This window comes from Amblyomma americanum, chromosome 1 (assembly GCF_052857255.1).
Source record: "Amblyomma americanum isolate KBUSLIRL-KWMA chromosome 1, ASM5285725v1, whole genome shotgun sequence".
NCBI classification, from domain to species: domain Eukaryota; kingdom Metazoa; phylum Arthropoda; class Arachnida; order Ixodida; family Ixodidae; genus Amblyomma; species Amblyomma americanum.
The window spans coordinates 458,339,826-458,366,511 of NC_135497.1; the positions used below are offsets into that span (position 1 = coordinate 458,339,826).

At 45.5% G+C, this 26,686-nt stretch overlaps 1 protein-coding gene and 1 long non-coding RNA gene across 2 annotated transcripts in view; one reads left to right on the plus strand and one right to left on the minus strand.

Moving 5' to 3' along the window:
• LOC144116022 (cubilin-like) overlaps positions 1 to 26,686 on the plus strand; it is a 264,621-nt gene that overhangs the window by 231,056 nt on the left and 6,879 nt on the right. Inside the window, exon 29 of the mRNA XM_077650682.1 lies at positions 22,688 to 22,945. Coding sequence (XP_077506808.1) covers positions 22,688 to 22,945 — 258 coding nt within the window. The remainder of the gene's footprint in view (positions 1 to 22,687; positions 22,946 to 26,686) is intronic.
• LOC144116023 (uncharacterized) lies at positions 1,257 to 4,497 on the minus strand. Its single transcript, XR_013311681.1, has 2 exons — positions 4,407 to 4,497; positions 1,257 to 1,364 (listed from the first exon to the last, which is right to left on the minus strand). It is a non-coding gene; the product is annotated as an uncharacterized LOC144116023 (long non-coding RNA).

Sequence of the window (26,686 nt, forward strand, 5' to 3'; positions counted from 1 at the left end):
TCATGCAGGGAATCGTGGCCTCGCGGCAGCCGGAGCAGCCAGGAGTGATGAAGCAGTTGCATAGATGGCGTGTCTTTTATAGACAGGCGCCGTGAAAGAGCTGCTTTCACGTTGTCATAGTCCACCATCCCTTACAAAAATCCATGTTGACTTTGTGTTGAAATTCCAGCAACCCATATCAACACACACTGTTGAAATTGTGTTGAAAAGGTGGAGAGTTTTGGGTGATTCAGTGTTGACAGCATGTTGAACCCATGTTGAAAATTGGCACATGAGTTTCTGTTGTGCATGTGTTGAATTAATTCAACACTAACTGCTGTTGATTTTCTGTTGAAGTTATGTTGAAAAGCTAAAAGTTGATTATCTGTTGAATTTCGACCAATAAACAACAAAAAATGTGTACGATCATAAGTTAGCCAGCAGCTAACTTGGCACGTGGCGGCCAGCCAAAGAATCAGGCGCGATGAACAACAGCAGAGATATGATTTAATGGCAGTTAGGCATGAGCACCATGCCACTGCCAGCCTCGTCGTCTTTGTAACACTATCTGGGGCCATGAGCGATTGTTCCGGATCATTGAAGAGTACAAAATGGTGATGAGCTTGAGGGGTGAAAGTAATGCCACAATGAATAAGCTGGGCGAATGATTCCTGGTCCAGAAAACTTCCAGGCCGCAGTACAGTGCATACTGTACAGCGATCACTACTACCTCGTGCCTTTCTAGCTATCGGCAGCCAGGACCTACAGTCAGAGCTGGTGGCAGGCAGGTACACCTCCCCAATGCAATGCTTCATCTCCTACTATGCACCATAGAAATCAACTTGTCCTTCTAAATTTACTACCACCTGGCAGATAAGCACAAGCTTGCCTGACTCATCCCCATTTCCATGAGTTTTGTACAGCTTAAAGCTGTAGTATGTACGTCATGTTAATTTAGCTGCGTCATATCACAATTCACCTCCAGACAGGCTAGTGCACTTTCTAGGTGATGAAGCCAGTGTGTACCTTGGATAAAGTGGGCATGCATTAGTAATTTTTTCGTGCACAGCTGGTTTGAACTATTTTGGATGAAGCAACCATTTTACTGCATCACACTCATTCAACTCGCAAATCTTTCAAGAAGTGATATTTCAGATATCTGCTTAGCTTAGAGACGAGTAGTTCTGTCAGGTGTAGATTATGAGCATATTCTGCGCGTTGTTACTGACCAACAACAAATATAGTTGGATATTCATTTTATAACAGAAGGCAGGAAATAATAGTTGAACTCATTTCAGTTTATTTTAGTTCCCGTGCAAGGAGTGCTGCCAGGCTGTTTTTTAAATACGCCACATTGACTCCAGGAAAATGGTCACACGTGTACCCTGCAAAGATATAAAACAAATCACAATTACAGTGTGCTACATATCAACTGAAACACAAAGTCAATATTATTTGTGTGCACTGCCCTTGATCAACTCATCATACTGGTATGGTATATAGGGTTTACCATCCCAGAACAACACAAGGCTATAAGGGGCGCGCAGTGGAAGGCTCCAGATTTGAACCACATGGCGTTCTGTGCACTGAAATATGGCCGCCGAGTGCATAACCACTGAGCCACTGCACTGGGGCATGCATGAAATTACATGTGCCGTCAAGAATGAGTCAATATGCCTGTCACTGCTTGCATGATATCAACTGAAACTATTGCCACAACTAGCTGCCTCAACTCGGTGAACATTACCATACTATGCTTACTTTCTCCTTGTACATGAAACAGAAGAGAGTACACTAAAGCATCGGGTTACACACAGAATGTGCACTTCAATACTGTCCGTCTTGAACAGTTTCAGCAATAATAATTGTTCAGGAAAAGTAAAAGAAAATTCGACATCCACAACCACTGAGAAACAGTAACTGCAAAAAAATAAACTACAATGTTGGGCAGGCTGGGTTATACTAAGATAAATGCTAAGTACACAAAAGCAGCAAAAGCAATTAAACTGCACAAGCAGATAAAACTACCTTCCTAAAGAACCACTGCCATGCTACTTGTGCATTAATTACAGTTGTGTATAGAACATTCAATTTTATAGCTCTGATTTCCATGGCACTCCACAAAGAAAGCATGTCAGCACAGATGTTCTACTCTGCTTCAAACAAAACAGTCTGCTAAAGAGTCCTATTATTCATACAGTAGCCTGTTTTGGCCTATGGTAACCTTCATAGTGGTAAGGCAGATCTCGCATACCTCACCCAACTGAATGTGCCCATGCTTGCTTCAGCTATTTGCACCAGAAATGAGTCATGAGGACCGAGCTTACAGAACGCTAAATTTCATGAACGCACAGTTTATCTTGTGCCTCCTTAGCAAGTAATAAAGTGCAGTAACCGACGAGTAATTCGGAGTTCGATGAGGCACTGTCAGTTACCCCATAGAAGCGCATACGTATTCACGACGGATATTTTGGACTTTCAAAGTCCGAAAGTTTGATTTTTCAGACTAATTTTAGTCGCCTGCGGGCCAAAATCGGCCATCTTATTGGCTTTTTGCTGGCGCAAAAGGCGCCATCTTGGATTGAGGTGGATTTACTCTGCAGTTGGATTGGCTTGAAATACTTTTGGTACCTCATTTTTGCCAGTAGAGGTCCCTGCGATCTCTGACACTTCGAGGTGGCAGTCGGATAGTCATCGCCGTCAACTTGCTTTTTTTGCCAAAATTCTCGGGGGCAGTTATCGCTTGTCTCATACGTTAAAAATTAAAAACTGGTTGTTGGGGGAAGGAAGTGGCGCAATATCTGTCTCACACCTCGGTGGACACCTGAACCGTGCATTAAGAGAAGGGATAAAGAAGGGACTAAGAGAACAATGAGGTGCCATAGTGGAGGGCTCCGGAGTAATTTCGACTACCTGGGGATCTTTAAACGTGCACTGACATCGCACAGCACAGGGGCGCCTGTGCATTTCGCCTCCATTGAAATGCGGCCGCTGCGGTCGGGTACGAACCCGGGGAATCCGGATTAGTAGCCGAGCTCCCTAACCACTGAGCCACCACAGCGGGTCTCATACAGTCATTCGCCGTTTCGTCACTTGGATTTCTCCGACCGTGTCGACAGAGTGACGCTCCGTCTTCATGAAGTTACATCCATTCGCCATTTTGTGATTGCTTTGAACGAAAAGTGCCTAGTCTTTGAGTGTGTTTGACAAGCGGTGTAGTGCACACTTGGGTTGTGGATAACATGGCCCCGCCAGGTCCGTCAAGGAAGCGCGGGAAGTATTAAGCTAAACGCCGTGACCTTGCTGTCTAGCGTAGACAGTGAAAGCACAACTTTGGCACATATCGTCGGCAGCAAGAGAAATTTTCCGCTTAGCTTCTCTTTCGCTGCGAAACACTGCCACCGAGTCGCACTCATGACGCCAAAACAAAGCAGGGAAATAGTGCAAACTGGGGTGCAGTACATGAAAGAGTGCCCGACACTGGCTGAAGAAAACGTGGCCAATGGCGGGGGAAGAATAAACAGACTTTGAATGTGGATTCCGCTACACGTTTCGTTGGCCCCTCGTCGACTTGACAAGCGTTGACGACAATGAGAATGGCAGACTACACGTGGAACGCCGCCATCGCGCACTGCTGTGAAGCTGACCCCCCCAAAAGAAAAAATTAGCAGGTAACTCGCACCCTCACTTATTAAAGGTGTTTTTTCAAATTTCGGTGCAGGTTATACGCGAGCAAATGCGGCACGTGCCAGCACTTTCTCATGGTGCAGCGTCTGTTTTTAAGCTATGCATTGGGTGACTGATAAAATATGTCAGCCTATTTGCCCACACACTTCTGCCAGCCACGCAAACATCCCCACTCATGTGGTCCCTCCACCTTCGCACTGCACATGCCAGGTTTGGTGTTTTCAGCATACCATGTGGGCTAAGATATCTGCCAGCACACATTTCTGGTAGAAATAATATAATAAACAACCATGAGAAATGTTAGCACAAGGCAGTTTGCGGTCTGTGGACCTTGTAGTCTTCACCTATGGAAAAGTTTATGTAGACATAGAAAAGGGGGGTGCCAAGTGCCATAATATGGCACAAAAGCAGTGCTGTCGCCATGGGTGCAACCAATACACACACACTTGCAAGTGCTGTCGTGCTGTGGAATGTTATGTTAATCTGGCGCTAGAAGAATTAGCCTTCTAGGCTGAAGCCATGACAGTACAGCCCATAAAAGAAGTGCACCAAATTTCTGAGCAGCGAGGCAGTGGAGTGTTGAAAGGGACTGCTCTAAAGTCTTGCAAGCAGCCGGGTCTCTCTCATAACTTAAAACTCAAACTTAACTACATGGCCTATACTTTTCCTTCTTCAATGCTTTGCTATAGTTTGGCCCTTAATTTTTAAGCAAGCAAGCAGAGAAGAGATGGAACACTCACCTATCACAGCAGACAGCCGAACAGGGTCTAGGGCCTCCTTCACAGGAAGGCCCTTTTGCACGTTATTTTTCATCCCATAGAGGGACTTTCCCCTCAACTTCTCCTCCGTGAACACATTCCGAAGGAGCGCCCTGGCGAATTTCCCAGGGCTGCTTTGACACTGCCGCTCCAACATTTGAAGAATGGTGCGGTCAACCAGTACACCAGTCCCAATGTCAACCTGCAAACAGCACAGCAATCAAAGATAAAGGCAAGCAAGCAAATTCAGCTGTTTCAATGGAAATGCTAGATTGCCCGTTATCCTCTGTGCAGTTGGGATGTCAGCAGTTGTTTAATGCGAGGAAATTACTTAACTGTACTGCAACTGCAAAAATTTTTCGAAAGAGATCCTGCATTAATGGGTTCATTGCGAATTGTAGTGCTGTAATAGCCTAGCGACTAGATGAAGTGCCTGCAAGGAAAGCATGGGCTCTTTCACGTTACCTGAGCATATTGCACTGTATGACCATCTACTTCAGGGGTCCTCAAATTGGATCTATGGTACACCGAGGTATGATGGAGGGCTTTTTGGGGTTTCCTGAGCATCTATTTACATGCATGCCTCTACAATAACTTTTTCAATTGCCAATTTTTTTAGGACTGATCACACTGCAACTGATTAGTGCACAGCCAGTCATAACTTAATTTGGTCATTTCTTCGATACGTGTTTCATAACCTGTTCGTGCTCAGCACTTCGCGGCAAAGATTTGAGGAATTTATGGTTGTAGACGGCTCAGTTGGTATACTAAGGCACCATTGCGTGTCTGATTTAGCATTTCGTCTCCATGCCTTGAGGAAGCAACAAGGATTATTGCACGTGGCTGGCTAAGCGGAAAACATGCATGTGCTGCCGATCACCCGCAGTGCCCTCTTTCTGGCGATTCTCCCTTTCACTGTCCGGTGGGGCGACGGTCTGCAGACATGCAGATATACATTTTAGGACATGCCTCTAATGTGCTCATGCATGAATTCAAGAAGCCGTGATAACTTCTCTATCGAATGCCAGAGAAAATTTCAAACGCAGAAGAGTACCTCACTTGTATATTCAAGAGTATGTGCAACGATCATATTTTAGCTCACAAACCTTTGAACATGGCACAACAGGCTGATCTGGCTCCTTTTTGGACTCCAGCATCCTCTCCAGCCGTTTCACTATTTTGGCTGGCACTGCAATGGACAGGGAAAGAAAATTGTTAGCATTCTATTAAAACAGGAAGAATGTGAGCACACCACTCAAAGCCCAGGCAGCAACCCGCAAGTAAGTAGTCTATTTTCCAGTTGTAAACAAAACACACCTATAAACATCTACCATTATAAAAAAGTATGGAATCAGTCAAAAGGGCCCTGAAATGAATTCGATGAGCTTATTCTAGTGCAACATATCTGCAGAGGTGGTCTTTGTAAGCATTCAATTCATATTTGAAAGCTGTGCATGAACCCTATAATTTGAAATAATTTTTAAATCTCTGCTCGCAGTACCTCGCAATCGATTAAGGAGACACACCTCATCGTGCGTCCCCCACCCCAATGACATCAGTGGGCAGAGGCGGTGAGGCGTGTCTCCGTAACCGGTTGCAAGCTACTGCGAGCAGATTTTGTAAAAATTATTTCCAAATGATAGGGTCCATGCAGAGCTTCCAAATATGACTCGAATGCCCACAAAGACCACCTCTACAAGTCTGGTCCACTAGAATGAGCCCATCAAAATGATATCAGGGGCCCTTTAAAACAAAAACACCGGTTTCTCGGCATGTTAAGGGTAGCCAATGCCTGTTTCGCAGAGCAGGCTTCGTACATTTTCCTTTCCAAAATACACAAATATTCAAGAGGCATTCCTATCGCTGGCCTATATTTTAAATTTACACGAATAAAAATACTGCCACAAGGTTTCGTTTCCTCCTTCAAAAAGCGCAAGGGGCCTAGCATCTAAGCTGTAGCAGCCGCATAGATTCTAGGAAAGTTTATTATCATTAGTAGTGAATATTGCTCGGCAATGTGTGGAACCAAAGGTTTATAGCTACTTAGAATAAAGCTGGAATTCAACCTAGTTCATGTACAAAATGATGAGCCATCTCAGTGGAGTGTACTGTATCAAGGCTCTCTCAAAGATTCTCCAGAAACTGGGTGTTAGGTTGAACACTATCTGTCATCTATACAACTGGCTGACAAACACATTTTTTAAAAATGAAGAAACATCTCCAAGTGCAAAGCCTATCCACAAGCTATCAACTGAAGAACTTTTTGCAAACATTTTCACACAGTTCATATGATGGGCCTTGCTTGAGTCCATGAGATGCCCTAGAGTATATTGCGCATAAATAAAATCTCAAATTGCAAGATATGTCCGAGATGTCGCTCTGCTTAAAAACAAACACAGACGTCTTACATTAAAAATGATTATTGCATTGTTAACCAGCCTGATTAAAACACTCATATCTGAAATGAACACCAAGAAAGAGATTGTTATGACTTGTGCTTACAAGCAAGGAGAAGGAAAAGGAAAGACATGGAAGGTTAATCAGAACAAACCATTTTGCTGTGCTGCACTGTGAGAAAGGAGTGTCGGGGCAATGGTGAAGCAGAAAAAGAAGCAAGAGGAAAATGAAATCAGTAAACAATGTCAGCACAGACAGAAGTTTGAAAACTCAGGCAGGCAAATATTTTCGTTAAGCAATAGATATGGCAATACTAACAATGCCCAACGGTGCGTGCTTATAAAGAGACCATCTTGATCTGAAAGTGTTGACAGTTAAAGGCAAAGAATAAACAGTGCTGTAGAAGAGGAAACATTACACCCGCTAAGCACGAACACAGTACAAATGTATGCTTCGGGCATAGAACAGTTGTATCTGTGAAGTGGTGATCAAGAACCAGCAGACTGCACACAGTTATGCTAAGTATTCAGACATGTATGACGTAATGCCTCCAAGCACAAAACGCACGCACTTAATGATTTATTGCAAGAACAGGTTTCATGCCAAAACTAAAATTTCAAGTGCAAGGAATGTGAAGCCATCTCAGAATTCTCACCAGCTATTTTCTCGGCTGCTTCCAGCTGCCTCTTCAAACTTTGATCTTCATTTCTCAGGCAGGAAATCTCCTCCTGCTGCTTCTTAAGCTGCTGTGCAGCTGATCTACAGCATGGGTGTTCCTGAAGAAGTGGCATGACAATTATTGAAATGTAAAATATTTTAAAAATTGAAGCATATCCTTGTGCAGTTTCAACCACTTCTGGCTGTAGTATACATGCCAGATGTCTTCAGTATTAAAAAAAAGATTTGGTTTTCGTAATGATTGCAGTAGTTTACTGCATGACCACTTAAAACTGAATAGCACGCACTTCAGCTGTTTTAATGTCCACATGATATGCGCTACTAGCAAGGGCTACACATTTCTAACATAATGAAACATCCAGCACTGAAAAGTATGAGTATTTCAGATTGCATTTCATTACTGAGGTAGAAAAACTGAATCCACAAGAAAAAACAACCACTATCAAGGACACAGGCGAATATGAACAATCTGCTTACGTGTGCACTTGTCACAAATAAACAAGCACCATGTGCAAAAAAACTACCTTTATAGTTTAGAAGCCACTTTACTGCTGTTGCATATTCTCATCAAGTACCACATGCATTAAATGAAAAACACTAACTTCAACCAAGACACCAATGGATTAACATAATGCACCATCCGTTAGTTCATAATATGAACAGCCACAAGTAATTAGCGCTTCAGGTTTGCCCCTGATTTGGTTTGAGAAGAAAAGAGGAGCACACACTGTGCAATTTGTAGGCAAAGGCATGCTTTGGCAGTGGGAAACCTAAAGTTCAGCCATGTTTGTGCACACATATGGAACCACCCCTTGACTCCACCAAAACAAAGGGCAAATATACCAACCAAAATGTAAGGACTATTTCAGCCATTTGACTGACACTCTTAGAGGTTGTGACCCCTGGCAGCACCCATTACCAGTTAATAGAATGGCAGCAAATAACTTGCGAGTCCATGCTTAGTGACCGTTTTCTTGTTGATTATTAAGCAATTCAGTCATATGTAATGTGAAACTAAAAAAGAACAAATTGATTTGGTTTACTTTGGAGGTACTGCGTACCCAGCCCTTATTTACCCATCAAATGGGAGTTTAAGGATGAAGCGAAAACCTGCTAGTGGTTTTATGCCATTATACAATACAACTGCCATCTACTCTGCCAGGGTGGCTCGGTAGTTATGGTGCTCGGCTCCTAACCCTAAAGACTAGATATACCGTATGACCTCTCCCACTGCGATTCTACGCTGTTTGTCACCAGCGGCTCAGAGTGGCATTTACAAATGCCTATTCGAACCTCATCACAATGGCAGACTGTCCTGCACGTGAGAACTACGGGTTTGATGAGCGGATCGGGCACCTACTTAGCGACTGCCTACGGTTTGAGTGTGAGTGCACCCTCCCGACCACTTGGACCCTTGTCCTCCACCCCCATAAGCAAGGTTTGTAGTGCACTGCACCTAACATTAATATAAGAGGAAAGCAGTGAAGGCGGTTTTGAAATTTTTAAAGCTCTCACAGTTGAGTTTCTGGCTATAAACTATGCATCTACTACAGTCAGATACAGCTCAAGAAAGAAGTGGCAAAATGCCCCAAAGGAGGACCTTCATTCATTGGCATCAACCGATCTTTATGCCATTATGGTTAATCCATGGCTAATTGCAGTCAATCAACCTCTAGCTCTCAATACCCAGCAGCCGCAGAGCAACTAACCAAGGCGGCACTCTAAACAACAATGCAGTGGAGAGTCCTAACAATCGCTCGATCCAGACAGGCTGCCATTGGAAACTAAACCTGGCAACATGTAACGCAAAAACCTTAAGAGTGAGGCTAGCCTGGCAGTGTTAGAAGAATTTCCAGGTATTGGATGTCTAGGGTTTAGTGATGTTAGGAGGGCAGATGAAGCATATAAAATGTTAACGGGTGACACCGTACTATGTTGCTGATTAATGTCAAGGAGAGAGCTAGATGTGACATCCCTGGAAACAAAAAGGAATTCTGCAGCCTTAATGAGATGTTGGCAACTATTGTAATTGAGCTTAACGAGAAGGTTGTACCGCCATCAGCATGCTTAACATGAACGCTCGGCAGCATGACTTGGGCTGGCTTGGACTGATGTCAGCGCTGCGACGCGTCACAATTTTGGTACGACTGTCAGGTCATGAATGACGCCACATGGAGGTCGGCCAGTGGTAGGTTTGTATAGAGGAGCGACATGTATACGATTGTCTGAAGTGGCAGTGCTCGACTTGCTGTACTATAAGGACGCTTGATGACATCACCCTTTTCACTTGCTATCTGTGATTTTCGATACCACCTGCGAGTACACATACAACCCATAAGCTTTTAGTGCAAAAGCAGTTTTGCTCACTAACATCAACCAGGAATTTTGGGATCATTGGATCTTGTGCAGTTTCCTAGCAATAGCGATGATACATCAGGTAAGTTAAAAAGAAATCAAGATAACATCCACCACTGGGAGTCGAACCCGCGGCGAGGTGAACTGATCAGATTTGCAGGCCGCTGCGCGAGAGCACTAGGCTATCACCGCAGCCAAACACACCTCGTGTTAAACTGCAGAACACAGTTATGCCGTGAATTGCACATCTGCAGTGCAAATAGGCTTATAGGGGTTTAACGTCCCAAAGCAACTCAGGCTATGAGAGACGCCGTAGTGAAGGGCTCCGGAAATTTCGATCACCTGGGGTTCTTCAACGTGCACTGACATCGCACAGTACACGGGCCTCTAGCATTTCGCCTCCACCGAAATTTGACCGCCACGGTCGAGATCGAACCCGCGTCTTTCAGGCCGGCAGCCGAGCGCCATAACCACTAAGCCACCGCGGCGGCTGTATCAGACAAGCTTAACAGGAGTGTAATATTGTCCCCAGATGTGTCGACGGCCCAGCAAAGCAAAATCATGACCTCTACTCAGTTTTACTGCGTTAAAGAGACTATGAGACTATGCAATGAATAATAAGTCACTTGTAAATGTTTTCAATGCATAGAAATGATGCTAAGAAGCATTCACACCAAGTATGAGTCTTCGAAACTGAACCGGCAATTTATTATGAATTTTTAAAAACCGTGTTTTTTAAAATTTGCTGGCTGATTGGTGTCCTCGTAGTGACCGATTTTTAAACTTATATCGTGAAAAAAGACGTCACTGTGCCCATGACGTCGCCAGGCCACCACACGCTCTCATTCGCTGGAGCCACGGCAGCCACGAAGTCACAGGCACACTTCCGGTAGCCGTGAAAATCGTCTGCTCGTGCCACCGCACGACTCGCTCGGGCAAGCGCGAGCCAGGGCATTGCCTTCGCGCATATGGTTTCAATTTTCCTCTGCCGCCTCCTTCTGTATGGAGTTCCGGAGCCACTCGCAGTGGCTCGCCGAGTCGCTACTGTCGTCACTGGCGTTCAGTCGGTAAGGCGTGAACATATAGGGCTCGATGCCCATCGCGGCCGTAAGAGCGAGCAGTCGTGCCTTGAGGTTCCGGTCTATTACTGCTAACTACAACAGACGACAAGCAAAGAAACCCGACGCGCGCCGCAATCACGCCGCCGACGCTGCTGCTGGGGTGCTAGGAGCGACAACCGGAAGTTGCAAAAGGAACGTCAGCGGATGACGTATTCATGGGCGGGGCCCAGTCCCAGAGCTGTTTTCTTTATTTTTGTCTGGTGCCCCGCGTGTACGAGTTGAGAGGGGAGAGGAGGAGCGTAATTTTAAATCGTCTATATCTTCGGTGTTATTGATGCTAGCTTAAAACTTCTTGCATTGAGGTGACGAGTGATGAAATGCCTATCTCTCGTCTGCTTTATGTAATCTCAATTAATTTATTGCATAGTCCTTTGAAAACCCTACAAATTTTATTGCCATATGCCCTGAAATTATTTATTTTCTTGCTGTCTTGCAGGCTAGAAAATGGCAGGCTTTGCACAATGTTTGCTAGGCTAGGGGAATCACACCCTTTACAGAAAATTGAAAATTGATTTCTTGGGGAAAGGAAATGGCCCAGTGTCTGTCTCACATATCAGCAGACACCTGAACAGGACACCTGAACCCTGCCATAAGGGAAGGGATAAAGGAGGGCCTAAAAGAAGAAAGGAAGAAACAGGTACCGTAGTGGAGCCTTTAGTCCATTGCAGCTTTTTGTTCAATAATATGATACTTATACAAGTGGTAATGCTAGGGTTGAGGTCCATCATATTTTGCACTTTCTACATGCTGAATTGAAAGAATGGTACCCAAATATTAAGGAACCGCGCTGAGTGCGAAAAGGAAACTGCGGATAACCTAGAACATCGCGGAAATGACACTGCAGATTTGGAGACTCCAGACGAGACGTCATTGATGAGTGTTGCCCTGTACAGCAGTCTGTGTTGAAAGGGACACAGGACGAGCGCTCGTCCTGTGTCCCTCTCTTGTCCTCGTTTGTCTCATGCTAAGGCAACCTGGATATCATGAATCACCAACTGGCCTAAAACTCCACTTTATTAAAAGCTTAGTTTGAATCGCATCGACGAGTCTTTCTAGCCCAAGTCATGTACGTGCAGTTCCTATGCCCCGACACTAGATCTCCAGAGCAGCATGGACTACGCAGGAAGCCGCCCTGCAAAGAACCCTTCGATGCACACTTTGAGGCCAAACTCGAAAGGCATGCAAGACATCGCACACCATGTTGCTTTGCTGAGATAAGCAAACCGCAACATTTTCCGGGTGCACATGAGACTGCAGCCACGACCAAAAAGTGGCAAAACAAGCCTGTCAAGTGGGTGCTCTTCCCCCGCCGGTCAGACACAGGAGAAAGACAAGTCGACCAGTCAAATCGAGCTGAACTCCGGCTGTGGTTAGCTGCCGTAAACATACTGAGATATTATCTCAGCAACAGTGGCCAACGCTCAATGGAACTGGCGTCAGTCCAAACCATGCTGTCAAGCATTCGTGTTAAGTGTGCCGACAGCAGTGCAGTCAATGAACTTATGGTCGTGAACACAGAAACCTATGGCAGATAGCTACAAACTCTAGTTGTGGCAATGCGCGGTGGCTACTTTTCACAATGTGGCAAAAAGGGTTCTGCTGCCTTGCCTGCTTCTGGCAAACGGAGAAACGCACCTCCCTTTCTACTGTTTTTTAAAGCAATCGCCGTGCATCACCACAAGTAGAGTTCGAGGCTGCTCGGCACGCACTTCAGTGCTCATGCTCATAAATTTCATGACTGCGCAGGTTTACACAGCTATACCCAGACATTATGAGGAGATGTTTGAAAGATTCTAAGGAGACATTGTTAACTATGCCTGGAACCCGACAGGGTCAGTTTAAGCGAAGCAGGAGAGGCCTTTGTTTTGCAGTGGACGTAGCATAGTTAGTCTGATGATAATTTGATCAATGCACACCCCCACACACAAAAAGCCCTACCATCAGCAGCAAAATGCAGCATTGTAGATCATGCTATTACAAATGATTAGCAACTCATCGTCGTAGCAGCAAGCGCAGGGGCACCTATGCATCAGCTAGGTTTGGGCTGCTAAGCACATGCAACGAACTACCATCTTCACCAATGCAATAATTGGCAACAGACCTTAACAAAGCCCTGAGCAGTTCGTTACTTTATAGCCCTTGCATGCAGTTGTGTGACCGTTCTTGTGGTCTCTACTTTTTCTCAGGCGTGTACAAACAGCCCAGCCTGGATGTCCTCTAAAGTATTTGGTTTCCCGCCTTTCCGTCTTTTGCGGCAAAAATTTATAAGTCACACTATTTAAATACCACACAGAGAAAATAAGCGATGGCCTAGGCAGTAAAGGGTTTACATATGCAACTTCTGCGTGCAGGTTGCGAATGCACGCGGAACACATTTTTGTTCCCTTGCTCGTCACGAGACACAGGAACAAAGTTATTAGTAAACCTGATACAGTAAATTGCCCCGCATTAAAAGCATGTTACAATAACAGCATCTGTGGTGAAATGCCCACAGTTATCCTTGATATTGCGTTCGCCACCACGCACGCACAAATATTCAAACGGCCCCCCTTGAACTGAAATCGCTTTGAAATGAACGACAGTGCAAAGAACACACGTAACAGCATCATTGATACGCACATTGCACGTGGCCATCCCGGCTGACGGTTGGCTGTCCTCCCTCCGCCTGTCCACGCATTCTGGCGCTTCCGCGGCAAGTTTCGCCCTTTTTTTTCTAGTTAGGCTTGTTTACCTGACAGAAACAATGCAAATGAACTCCACTACCTGAAAAGGCGTAAAATTGACTAAACACGCAAAAGAAATACAAGTACTCACCTAGGTACAGCAATTCAGCTTTCGCCGGCTGCTCGCCCTCCTTCCAGAAAACGCTTACAACTGAGCCTTTCAATTGTTTTATGGCGCCTTCTTCGGTTACAAGTCGGATGCCGATGGCAGGGTCCGCGAGGGATTTAATAGGATAAACATCCCACTTAGCTTCCTCCACCCATTTTATCAAAATGTGGCTCATTGTCACGGACTGGGTAGAAACACGAGGCCTTCCTGTAGCACCTGCTGAACCGACTGGACCGCAAACGGGGCTTGGTGGCTTGGCTTGGATGGTTGGAATTACAGGTGCGGTATTTGGCTGCACTCATGCCTTTTGCCGCTAGGGAAGGGCACCTACGGTTGGTGTGGCGCTACAGTCAACCTGTTGGGCAAGATTGCATTTGCCATTACTTTACTTCGAGCACGCTTCATTACTCGATTTCAAAATAATAAGACAGGAAAAATTCACCGGTAGGCAGTGAGAGGAGAGTAATCATTTATCCTAGCACATGCACTTCAAACCGCGTTCGAAAATTGCATACGCGAATGCCAGTAGCGCCGTCATAAATAGCAGACGATGACAACAACATCCGAGCGCCCATGCGAGCGCCCTTCCTTTGTTACTGGTAGAAGCGACCGACGATCCTTTGAAAGCTTCTTGAAAAGCACGGGCGACTATAACACGGAAGATATATATAGCTTCCTGTCCTATATAATCTCCAGTTAACCTGGTACTGTGCCTGCTGCCACCATGCCTCCGAAAAGGCAGTACAGTATATACTTGTGGGACTCGTCGGCCGAGGTTCCGCATCGTTCAAAGTGTAGGTTCAAGCAGCGGGAGTTACTTGGCGCGCCATCAGCTTCTCGAGCTGATAATGACTCGGATGAATCGGGTGATGAAAGCTCCTATGCAAGTAATGAAGAACAGAACACAGCCGGCGTTACAGATTCCAGCTCTGGTGCCTGTGCTGGGGAGACTGCGCACAGCCGCTCACGTTCTTGTGAATCTTCTGAAGGCGCTTTTCCCGAAGATGTCTCATCGGACGAAGTTGACGACGTCTCGTCCGAAGAAAGCGAACCTGAACCGCATGAACCCGAAAGTCACGAGGCCTCACCGGATGAGCGGACTGGTGAATTGGTAACAGCCCTTGCCATTTGTTTCTGCATGTGCGGTGAACTGCTGAATTAAGGGAACACGCGATCGCGTGGCCTCCGAGTTTCGCGAAGAGCTGCCGCGAAAGCTGGCGAGAAAAGATTTCATGATAAGAAGCATGCGCCGTTAGTACGCTTGGTTGCTTTTTCCGGGCATGCGCCTGGTGCTGCTTTCGCCGTCAGTCGGTTGTAGAGTTTCACGAAGCGTGGAGGCCACGCAGTCGTGTGTATTCTTTAGCCGCCGTGGTGGCTCAATGGTTGTGACGCTCGGCTCCTAACCCGAAATACGCGAGTTGGATCCCTGCCGCGGCGGTCGATTTTCGATGGAGGCGAAGTTCTAGAGGCCCGTGTACTGCGCGATGCAAGTGCACGTTAAAGAACCGCAGGTGGTCGAAATTTCCGGAGCCCTTCACTATGGCGTCCCTCATAGCCAGAGTCATTTTGGGATGTTATACCCCCATAGACTATAGACCAGATCATTTATCAGTAGGCCGTACTGTACTGCAGTATGAAAAGGGATAATGGATTATATGTTGTTTGACAGGAGCTTATAGCAGAACCTTATAGTTAGGTTATTTTCAGTTTAAGTGCTGTTTCTTTTTAAGAGCCGCCATGCAATGTTGACAGGAGAATATAGTATTTTTCAATTTAAATGCTGTTCCTTGTTTAAGAGATGAGCCCACAGAGTTCTTATCCCTTTGTAAGAGAGCTTAACATGTGTTGCACTTGCTTCAAGTGTCAGCAAATGGACAACTGTGCACCTATGTACTGTCGGGAAGAAAAGTCTGCAGGACCAGCGAGTGACAACAGAAATGGAAAAATTATTATTGTCCGGTTGCTTGAGGCCGCACTTCTAGATGTTGAAGTCTGGCTTACATGCTCTTATATGCAGTATTTAAATGATGTGGCAGTCATAAGAGGCTCCTGTGTGACTAGATTGCTTGTTGCACATAAAGTTGCGTCTCGATAGTACCACATTTTTGCATGCTGAAAGCTACCAAACAACAAAACATCACTTAGCATGTTTCTATCTGTCACTAATAGGCACCCTTCGTTATCTGCATTTACAAGTGCAGGTGCACCGTTCATCATATCCCATTAAGACGGAGAAAAAATTCCAAAGCTTTTGAGCCTCTTCCATCAGTAAGCTGCCTTACAATACTTTCTGACATAATTTGCAGTCCTAATGTAGGTGTTTTTTATGTCGAGAGGACTGCGGTATGGCCGCACAGCACACTTGACGAGCACACTTGAGGTCTCTTCACATAGGCATTGCCACAAATGTGTACCACTTTTTTTTCTACAAACTAGTAGTTGAAATGCTTGAAAGTGATGTCATTTAATTTCTAGTCATTCTGAGTGCAATTTTATCTTTTGTTCGCTAAGACGCATACAGTCTAGCAACGAGATGCATGGTAATGTCATGAAGACGATTGGTAATGCAGTAATGTACAGTTATAAGAGCATCTTCCACGCACAGCGTTTTTCATGAAACCTTGCTCGTTTGCTCAGAACACGCTCGCATTGCACTTCAAATGTTGGTTACTGTTTTTTTCTTTTTTTAGGATGACTTGCTGTTTTCAGGAGCAAATATAACGCAAGAAGAAAGCTTGCTCATGGTGATGGCTCACAGTTTACGACATGGCTGCTCCAAGGAGGCGACAGAGAGCCTAGTACGACTTATTGGTGCCCACTTGCCCTCAGGGGTGACATACCCAGGATCGAAATATGCCTTATTTAGGCATTTTATTGCCTGTGAAAAGCAATACAAAAAACACTTTTACTGTACTGCTTGCACTGAGTACATAGGTGAGGCGATGGAAGGAGAAGATATTTCATGTCCTAAATGTAATTTAGTGCACACACATGAGAGTCTTATCAAATGTTCTTCCTTTTTTCTTGTCATGAACCTCAAAAGCCAGCTCCGAGAGGTGCTAGATTCTACAGTGGCTAAAAGAGAAGGAACCTCGGTTCAATACGAAGTGGCAGACATTACACAAAGCATTCATTATCATAAATTGCCTTTGTCTGCCGATGATGTCACACTCACCTTCAACACTGATGGTGTGCCTCTCTTTGAGAGTTCAAATCTGAGTATGTGGCCACTGCTGGTAATGGTGAATGAACTGCCTTACAAGCACCGGAGAGAGAAGCTTCTTTTGGCAGGCTTGTGGGTAGGGTCTGGGAAGCCAGTAATGAATACATTTTTTATTCCATTTGTGAAGGCAATAAATGAGTTGTCTGCTGAGGGAGTCACGTGGCAGGACAGAGATGGAAATACACACTTGTCGAAGGCATTTCCTGGACCCTGTTCAGTGGACAGCGTCGCAAGGTGCGATGTAATGACTATGACCCAATTTAATGGGGCAAATGGTTGTGCTTGGTGTGAGCAGCCTGGCCAAGTTGTAGCTAAAGGTAATGGCTTTTGCCGTGTGTATCCACCAGCCACACCATTGTCCAAGCCGAGGACACAAGATTCTTTTGCTGAGCATGCCAGCAAGGCAAGGGTCAGTCAGCAGGCAAGCTGTGGCGCAAGTGTTTTGACAATGCTTGCATTTTTTTTACATTTGGAGGAGGGTTTGCAGTTGACCATATGCACGCGGTGTGCTTAGGCTTCGTTCGAAGCACCTTGTTCATGTGGCTCAAATCACATCGCTGTCGGAAGTTCAGACTGCGCAAGCACCTTGAAGATGCAAACAAGTTGCTACTAAGCCTGACTCCTATATGGGAGATATCGAGACTCCCAAGGTCACTATCACAGATCAAAGAATGGAAGGCGTCAGAGTGGAAGAACTGGATGTTGTTCTATTCGCCTGTTGTGCTCAAGGACTTTGTTCCAGAAAAGCACTACAAGCACTGGTTAAGGTTTGTTGCCATGATGCACTATCTGCTTGGTCCGTCAGTACACATAGAAGAGCTTCTCCTAATTGAGAAAGAAATGGTAAATTTTCTTATGGATTATGAAACCTTATACGGCACAGAGTATATGACATATAACTCCCATCTCCTGCTTCACCTCGTGGAAAGTGTGAAAAACTGGGGGCCATTGTGGGGTTATTCCCTTTTTCCTTTTGAGGCAATGAACGGGACACTATGTAGATTTGTGAAAGGAACCCGATACCCTCATTTCCAAATTGTTCAGAAGTTCTGTATTCTGCAGGCACTTTCAACACTATGGTCAGCACACTCACTAAACCGAAAAGGGCGCCACATTCTAGAATCCGACTTCAGATGTCTGATGAAAGGGTATACTTTGAGAAAGAACTTCACTAAAGTGGGGTGCGTTCTGCTTTTAGGCTAAGGTGAACGTGTGGAGGGTAGTACAGTGTTCCGAAAAATGGTGCTTGGGCCTTTCAAATTCTGCACTGCAGGCCTCGACAAATCTCGCAGAAGAAATTCCTATGTATTCACGAACGGGCTTTTTGGTCGCATTGTCAAAATCCTTTTACCTTGCAGTCATTCTTCAAGCAGAAGTGATCATGTTGATGTGCATGTTGATGTCCTGAGTGTAAAGCAAGCAGTGTTCAGTAATGTCCCCCTGGATAAGAATTTGCAGTTTGTGAAGACAGAGTGTACATCACAAAGTTGCATCGTTGACGCAGAGTCTTTAAAAAAGTGCATATGTCTGAATGACACAGAATCTCTCTACTTGTGTGTAGTGAATGAAAATGAAATGCTAGAGTCTGTATGAGTTCATATGTACCTTTTGTTCTGTCATAAGTAGCAGCTGTTGTAGAGGTGCCACACCACTGACACCTCTCCTTGATAGACATAAGACCTTGTCCACTATCTTGATGCCGAAATTTTCATATGTTTGAGAGCCTTGGTGAAGGGGCCCACAGTATTAGTTGGCTACCAGGCATGTCACGTCAAGTCACAGTTTGCAATGTATGTAATAAGCACTGCCCATTTTATGTGATAGCATAAGGATCCCATTGATGCGTCTTATTGGCGGTGTTGTGTTGCTGTCACACTCAGTGAGACGGCAGTTTCTGGCGAAAAGACTGTGGGCCCCCATATGTTGCACCAGTGCAGGACTGACCGTGTTAAAATTTGTGTGACGTCTAGCACAGAACTGCTAATCATAGCTTGCACCAGCCATCGGTCGGCCGTCGAACTGTCAACCAACACATGCAAGGACATCTGTAGTACGGGTGTCCATGGGGAATTGCTATGCAATCATTTTGTCACATGTAATTAGCAATTATGTATCCCCTTTGGGGGTAATTTTCATATGAAAACCTGTGAGACCATTGGTTGTGGCACAAGCTGCTCTGTTTTCGAAACATTTAGGACGTTAAATTCATTCTTCAAGGCTGCTGCTTTCTCTTCACGTGATGCAGATAGTGGTTCATGCACTTCTTCGGGATCTTTCCAACTTTGCTTCGCTGTGCGATAGCCATTATATTCCTTTGACTTTGAATGTGCATACCTGTTTACCAGCCTCACTGGGTGCCCAGTACCAAAGTGCTGTCTGTCTGAGGCGATGCCTGTTGTTGGAGCCTATCATCTCCATTTGTAGATGAGTCAACTTCTTCAAAGTTGCAATCATCATCACTACAGTCTGTTCAGTCCATATTCATCAAGTCGCCTGAGCGGTCGTTCGCTTCAGCACTTTGCACGTTGACGCTTGGTTCATGTGCAGTAAACAGTAAAAGAACACGGGCGTTTTGCTCCAGCTGCCATGATGTGCACGTGCATTGAGGCTGGTTTATGGCAAAATTCATATGGTTCAAGATATTGCCAGCCGTTTACGTGGGTGTCATGCACCTGGCTGCAGTTTGGTGTTGACCTGGCCTGCACTTGACCATTCTTTTTTTGAACAGCCAGTGCAAAGTTGCATTTCAACTACCAGAAGTTGCACTGCACGCTTATAGCTCTGCTGAAGAAATTTAAGGAACTGGTGCAGCGAGTGTATTTGAATGAAACAGAGCTAGTGTTAGCAGAATGTGAAATATACATGTGGAAATTGCCATTTAAATGCTGCCCTAAGAGTGTAAATATATTAGGAGCACTTAGCAGAAAAGTGTCATGTGAGCATTTCTTACAAATGTGAGGTATAAATATAAGGGAAAGGGGGAGGGGGTTACACATTGTACATGCACTTTTATTTTGCAAGTGTTCTGCTGTGCTTGTAAATAGCTCATTGATATTGCCTGTACAGTTGTGCAAATAGTGACTAAAGGCGTAGTGTTGTGCAGACGTTATGTGTTGAAGTAAGTCTGGCCTTGAATGTTGTTGAGAAATGTGTTCAGATCTGAATATTGTATTTGAAAAAATTAGCTTGTGTGCAATAAACTGCTCGCTTTCAACCTTGTACTTTGGTACCATTTTTTGTCGGAATGCCATCTTCACTCTGCTGAACTGAATTCCTGCCTCTAAATATCAATACAAAGGCACAACACTGCTGCACATTACAATCATTCTTGTGTTCTGCCTACTCTGCAGTAATATTGTTATTAATGACTATTGTGTAAAGCATGCATAAATTACTACAGTGTGATGAAACAAAAGAATGATGTAACAAGTACTCTTTAAAGAGGCCCTACAGCCAACAGTGTCAACCAATTGTTATGACATCACGATATTAATCCCCTTGCATGCTTTAGCATGACATCACAGGCAAATGGCAGGTGCACAGGCATTAATCCTGGATAAACCAGGACATCATGACGATCGGTAGGGGCCATGCCTCGTATGAAGGGCATTTGCTGCTTTGATCATGAGTTTTATCCGTCTATAGCTACTGATAACACCGCAGTATTATTCAAAAAACCAGCTTCTGCTTTTCATAGTCCTTACCTTGACATTTTGAGAAAGCAGAAGTATAGGAATGTTACAGGCAATGAATAAGCATTTCATACATTTCAGTTTTTATGTCATTTTCTATCTTATCTCTTAGAGCATTTGATGAATGCCATCTTGTCGATCCACTGCAATTGCTCGTAAGGCAAGTGTGGTTGGGTATAAGATAACTTTACCAAAACAAGAAAGAGCGGCATTACCTGCCAGCATGCAGACACTGTGCATGCTTTCAAGTGGTTCTTGTGAAGTTCATTAGTGCTAATGATGTGGGAGATTTTTCTTTTACTCAACGCATTTGGGAGGTGCCAGGTTGGATCCCCAGTGCCCCCGGGTACCCACCGGTTTTTAATGGGTGCAAGATTTCACCTGCCTTGGTCCTTGGGTCTTCTAAGGTGTGATGCTTGAGAAAAGGGTCTCGGACCAAATAGTCGCCTTGATGGATCAGAGATAAATTCCGCCGTCAATAAGCAACCCTAAGTCCACTGTAGAAGTCCATTTGTAGCCAACGGATCAACGTTCAGCGAGAGGTGTGTGCGTTAATTCTTTCGAAAGAACTGCAGGCGACGGTGTGTGCTCGCGAGAGGGGAGGCGTCGTCGCGGAGACACCGTGGCTCTGGTCTGTCGTGTATGTTTCTCTTTTGTCCCCGCATTTCGCGCCGTTTTGTTTGTGCATGAATCAAGAGTAGCAGCCGATTTCTAACATAGCAGTAGATTCTCCTGTCAGAACAGCTCATGACGTGGCACACAGTGCTACGGATGGTTGCAAAGCACTTACTGTTGAACATTTTTCTGGTGGGTGCTCAAAGAAAAAAACAACAGAAATTCAACAGAAATTATGCACCATATTTGTGTTGAGGTTTTGGGCACAGAAATTCTGTTGGGTGAGTGTTGTGTAAACTCAACACGAGTTGAATTTCTATTGAATTTCTGTTGGCTCAACACATGCTCAACATTGCGTCAACATAAATTCAAGGCTCATTTTTATAAGGGATGTCACGATCGGGTAATAGATGAAGAAAAGAATGTGTGCCTCCGCGCAAACGGGAGCCGTCGAGCTGCTGCGCAGCGGTTGCTCTCGGCAGCGGATAGAAAACTAGTCAAAATGGAAGGACGAAATGAGCTATGGCGAGAACCAGGAACGCTCAACCAGCGATATAACCTTGTCCTCCAGGTGTGATGAAGTGTCATGTCCCAACACTGGATGTTATGCTCTAACACATCGGCAGCAGTGCATGCCACAGCATGATCGGGACGGCGCATATTGAGTTCTTGTGGTACTGAAGGCGATGATGGCACAGCTGGGACGTATTACGTCCAGTCACTTTAGTCGTCGAAGTTGCCGGCAAGTGGTCTGAAAGGCCGACCTCACTGCAATGGTTATAAGATGAACTATGAAGCGAAGAGTTGGCGATTATTTGATTTCCGGTCAGTGTGTTTCGACACGTGGAAGCGAGGCTGGTTTATCGGCATCATAGACCAAAGAATGCTCCGTACCTGATACCGCACTCGGCAGGTACGATAAGTGGGGCTCGAAGCTTTGCTGCTGAAGAATTACTTGGCGCATCAGGTTTAACGCGAAGGCATACTCGAGGTTCTTACATGGCCGACGTATGCAAAGAGCACTGCCGTATTAGGAAACGCAAGCTCTACCCGGCGGGTTGCTAATGGAGTATTCCAAAAGGTGATCCGGAGCAGCTCTCCGAAACGGCGAAGGAGCAAGATATTCGTTCGCTCCAATCAGAACAAAGGATCTGAAACCAAATCGCCCGTTGAAACACGCTCTTAGGTTTCCCGGGAGCAAAAAAAACTTACTCTGGAGTGCCGATTCGAATACGCCAGAAATTACATACTTTATCGGAAGTTGACTTTCGTCTCCTCCTCAGCTGTCAGTATTTCGACATTTTTCTGGAGGCCGATTTCCAATCCGTGGCGGCTTTCGCTTGCATGTAGCACCTCCTGCGCCGCCCAATCCTCTGTGCGACTACTGCCAGCGGGAGGCCCGGGGACAGCTGTCCAGTCCCAACTACCCGCAGCAGTACGGACCGAACGCACGGTGCACGTACCGCCTGGAGCCCGTGCCGGGACACTGCCATGTGGAGATGTACTTCCATTTCTTCGATGTCGAAAGCTCACCGGGCTGCATGAAAGACTACCTCGAGGTGGACAAGACGCAGCGGCACTGTGGCAACGACCTGAATAAAGCCATTCGTGAGTACCCTAGTGTCCATGCTAAGAATACGTGATTCGAGGCTGAAAGGATTGCATTTCTGATCCCCTTAAAAATTTAACTGTCGCATTTAGCAGACCCATTAGGTTTCAATTGAACCACGTACATTGAAAAATCCGAAAATCCTCAATGCTCCCTTGGATTGGGGATGTATAAACGCGAGACGTTATTATCACCACCCGAATTAAATACCTTGAAGGGAAAACACTTTCTCGAATGGTCTTCAGCCATGCCGTTCCGGTGAGAGCGCAGGCCACCTCATGTCTGCGAGCTGCTTGATACTCCACGAAATTCTTTGCACCCCTCCATTTCGTTTCCTTTTCATCGCTGCCTACCTCATTGCAACACGTCACTAGAGCGCTGAATTAACGCTGAACCATGTGTCGGTGAGAAGCTGTCGAAGCTGGCCGACATTTAGATAGGGGGCATACTATACGCTCGTAAAATTAGGCAAGCCGCCGCTGTGGCTAAGTGGATATGGTGCTCGGCTGGTCAACCGAACGGCGCGGGTTCGCTCTCGACCGCAGTGGTTGCATTTCGATGAAGGAAATGCGCTAGAGGCTCGTGTCTTGTGCGATGTCAGTGGAGGTTAAACAACGTCAGATGATCTAAATTATCCCGAGCCCTCCACTACGGCGTCCCCATAGCCTGAGTCGCTTTGGGATGCTAAACCTCATAAACCTAATCCGTACTGGGGCACCGCTTTTAGAGCGAAAAGCTCCACTCATCCCATGATGAGCCTGAAGGTCATCTGGCTCAGATTTGACCTCCAAAGGGAGGCGCGCCGCATGTGCAAAGTCGCGCGTGGCAGGTGCGCTTGGCAGTGACGTCCGCCGCTGCGCAGGCTGCTCGGCCCCTCCTGCTCACCAGTTGTGACACATGATTTGTCACGTGATTCGCTCTTGCATTTATCAGTGACGGCGGCCGCTGCGCCGACAACCGCTCTAGACGCCCACTCTTGCGTTTGTGGCACGTGATTGTGGCACGAATTGCTCCTGCTGAAGTCTTTAAAAGCTGAACCAAAGCTAAACTATAATTAACCATGCTTAACACAGCAATCGCTTTATATATCCAGGCTTAAGTGAGTTTTGTCACAGCCACATTTTTTTTTCTAATTGGGACCCATCAATACAGAGCCAGTATTATCCTATTATCTCGTTCGTAACTCTTAGGTCTTCTAAGTCATGAAGTTTTAATGTGAAATAACTTTCTCAATCTTACTTGAGAAGGTGTCAGAGAATCTGCTTCTTTTTCTGGCGTGGTGAGCTCCACTGCAGTGATGGCGCTCTGAGGGTAGACTTTTTTTGACTGCGGGAAGCTGACTATTTTTGGGTGGATGAGGAAGAGCTTTGCTTCCACCGGTTCATGCGTGCGTTAAATGCAGGAGATGAAATGAACCTCAGTTCACGCCCAGAGCGTAGAAGCGAATATCATTCACGGGGGAAGATTAGTGACCGACGCTTAATTTCTCATGCTCTGTTTCGAGTCATCCGTTGGAGGCAGAGTGCTCCATGACGCCTGTGAGCACTTGTCCCATCCAATTGTGCACAAGTGCTCAATCGCTTCGGCGCATTTCAGCAGTGCTTTCATGGTGTGCTCGAGTCCGAAAAGCCGAGCGCAAGAACTCCTCAAAGGGAGAGAAGACGACTTTATACGCAACAACAGTTCATGCGAGAGATGCGGTCACAGGAGGAGCGGAACCCTGCCCCGTGAAACCAGCCGTTTTTCTCCCTCCAAACCGAAAACGTTGCCCCGGGTGGCAGATAGTGAGACAGGAAACTGATTTGAACTAAGTTAATTTCATTACATTTTTTTGTTCCAAATGTATTCGCAATTCTCAAACGGTTACGTGAGCAAAAATTTACAGCCGATTTAGCTTACTTGGCCCAATGCGATGTGTTTCCGGCAGCACGCCCAGTTTCATTTCGGTTCGAGACTAGGGTCAGGCTTGAGGCAATGATCAAAGAAATTGGCGATTAGGGGCCTTAGTGGTAGCATACTATAAAATTTTGGTACCGCTTCACGCACCTTAAGAGGTCGCTACAATAGCGGTGTGCTCTGGATACACTGCGAATGAATGGAAGTTGATGAAGACGACGACATGCAATGCACAGCGTGAGAGTGTGGCAGTTAAACACGAGGGCGATCGCCCGCGGCGGCAGCATAGTGCTCTCGTGCTGTGTCCAGCGAAGTTGATCTCTTCGCCCCGCCGCGGGGTCGGCACTCTGGCGTGGCGCAGTCGCTGCTATATTTATGATATTTCTGCAGGCCTACCTGGCTTCAGACACTCAAAGAAGGTTTTTTTCTAGATTAGAACCCTCAGTGCTAGCGCAATAATTTTTTTTCAACTTCAGCCTGATTGAGTTACTGATTTGCAGCAGCAGCTCTGACGTTTAATAGATAAAAGAACCTTCAGGTATTCCAAGCTGATAACTCTAAGAAAGAAGTGCAGTAGATACTGAAAACAAACAAAAATTAGCGCGGTTTAGCATTGCTAAGCTCGAAATATTGTGGAAAAGCAGTTTTTCGCAGGCGGACACCACAGCCACGCACCTGAAAGCACCATTGAGGTTTCCGCTCACCCATGGAGCGAGTTGTGCGCGTCTTCAACTTTCTTATCGCCAATGCCATTTTACGTAATGTACGCCGGTCGCCGATGCTCCAGTGCCACATTTCTGCAGCAATGTTGTCAACGCCAACGCCTGTTGCTCTAGCGCCCTGTTTCTGCCACAACGTTGCCCACGCCAACGCATGCAGTGCACATCTCTCGGTCGCTACCACCGTATATCTCAAGGCGCGAATATTAGTTTCGCAGCAGTGTTAGTGGACGAAGACGACAATGTGTAATGCACAGCGCGAGAGTGTGTTTAATTTTAACGCGAAGCGTGCTCGGCTGCTTCGATAGCCTAGTGCTCTCGCGATTCGGCTTGCGAAGTTGGTTGCTTTGCTCCCCTGATGGTTTGATTCCCAGTCATGGATATTTATTTGAAATCTTTTTATTTCACTTCGCACAAATTCACATGACCGCAAGAATACAAACATTCCTAGATCTTGCTTGTGGTTGACCCATCGGAGTAGTGCTTTCTCACTTATAGAGTATACCAGGTGTTATAGGGAAGACTAAGTAGTTTCCAAAAATCGGCTTCTTGAGGTACAAATATGGCTTTTTTCAGTGTAGTATTACCAGTTTTGGCGGACACCAGAAAACCGGGAATCGATTTAAGTAGCAAGTTGGTTAACTATTTTTTAATAATTCACTTTTTAACTATTAGAGTTAAGCGCCACCTAGTTGTAATTAGAAATTTGCAGCCAGTAATTTGTGATAGCCATATCAGTTTTTAGAATTTAGAAAACGCGATTGCCCTTGGCGCTGTGGATTGTCAAAATTCGGCTTTTTTGACTAGTTAGTGCACTGGAGCGGTTGCTTTGCCTGCATGCTTTCGAAGCGCATGTATTTTCGCACGATGTAACAAATTTTCGTCGAGCCACAGCACCGAGCAGAACCGAGGATAATCGCGTTTAAGAAATTCTGAAAACTATATCAGCTACAAATCCCTCATTGAAACTAGGTGCCCAACTCTAATAGTTAAAATTTAATTATCAGAAATCATTTAACCAGCTTACTACTTAAAACTATTCACTAACTTTCCGGTGTTCACCAACACTGGTAACACTACTCCGCAAAATCAATTTTTAACTAAAAAAACCATATTTTTGAAAAT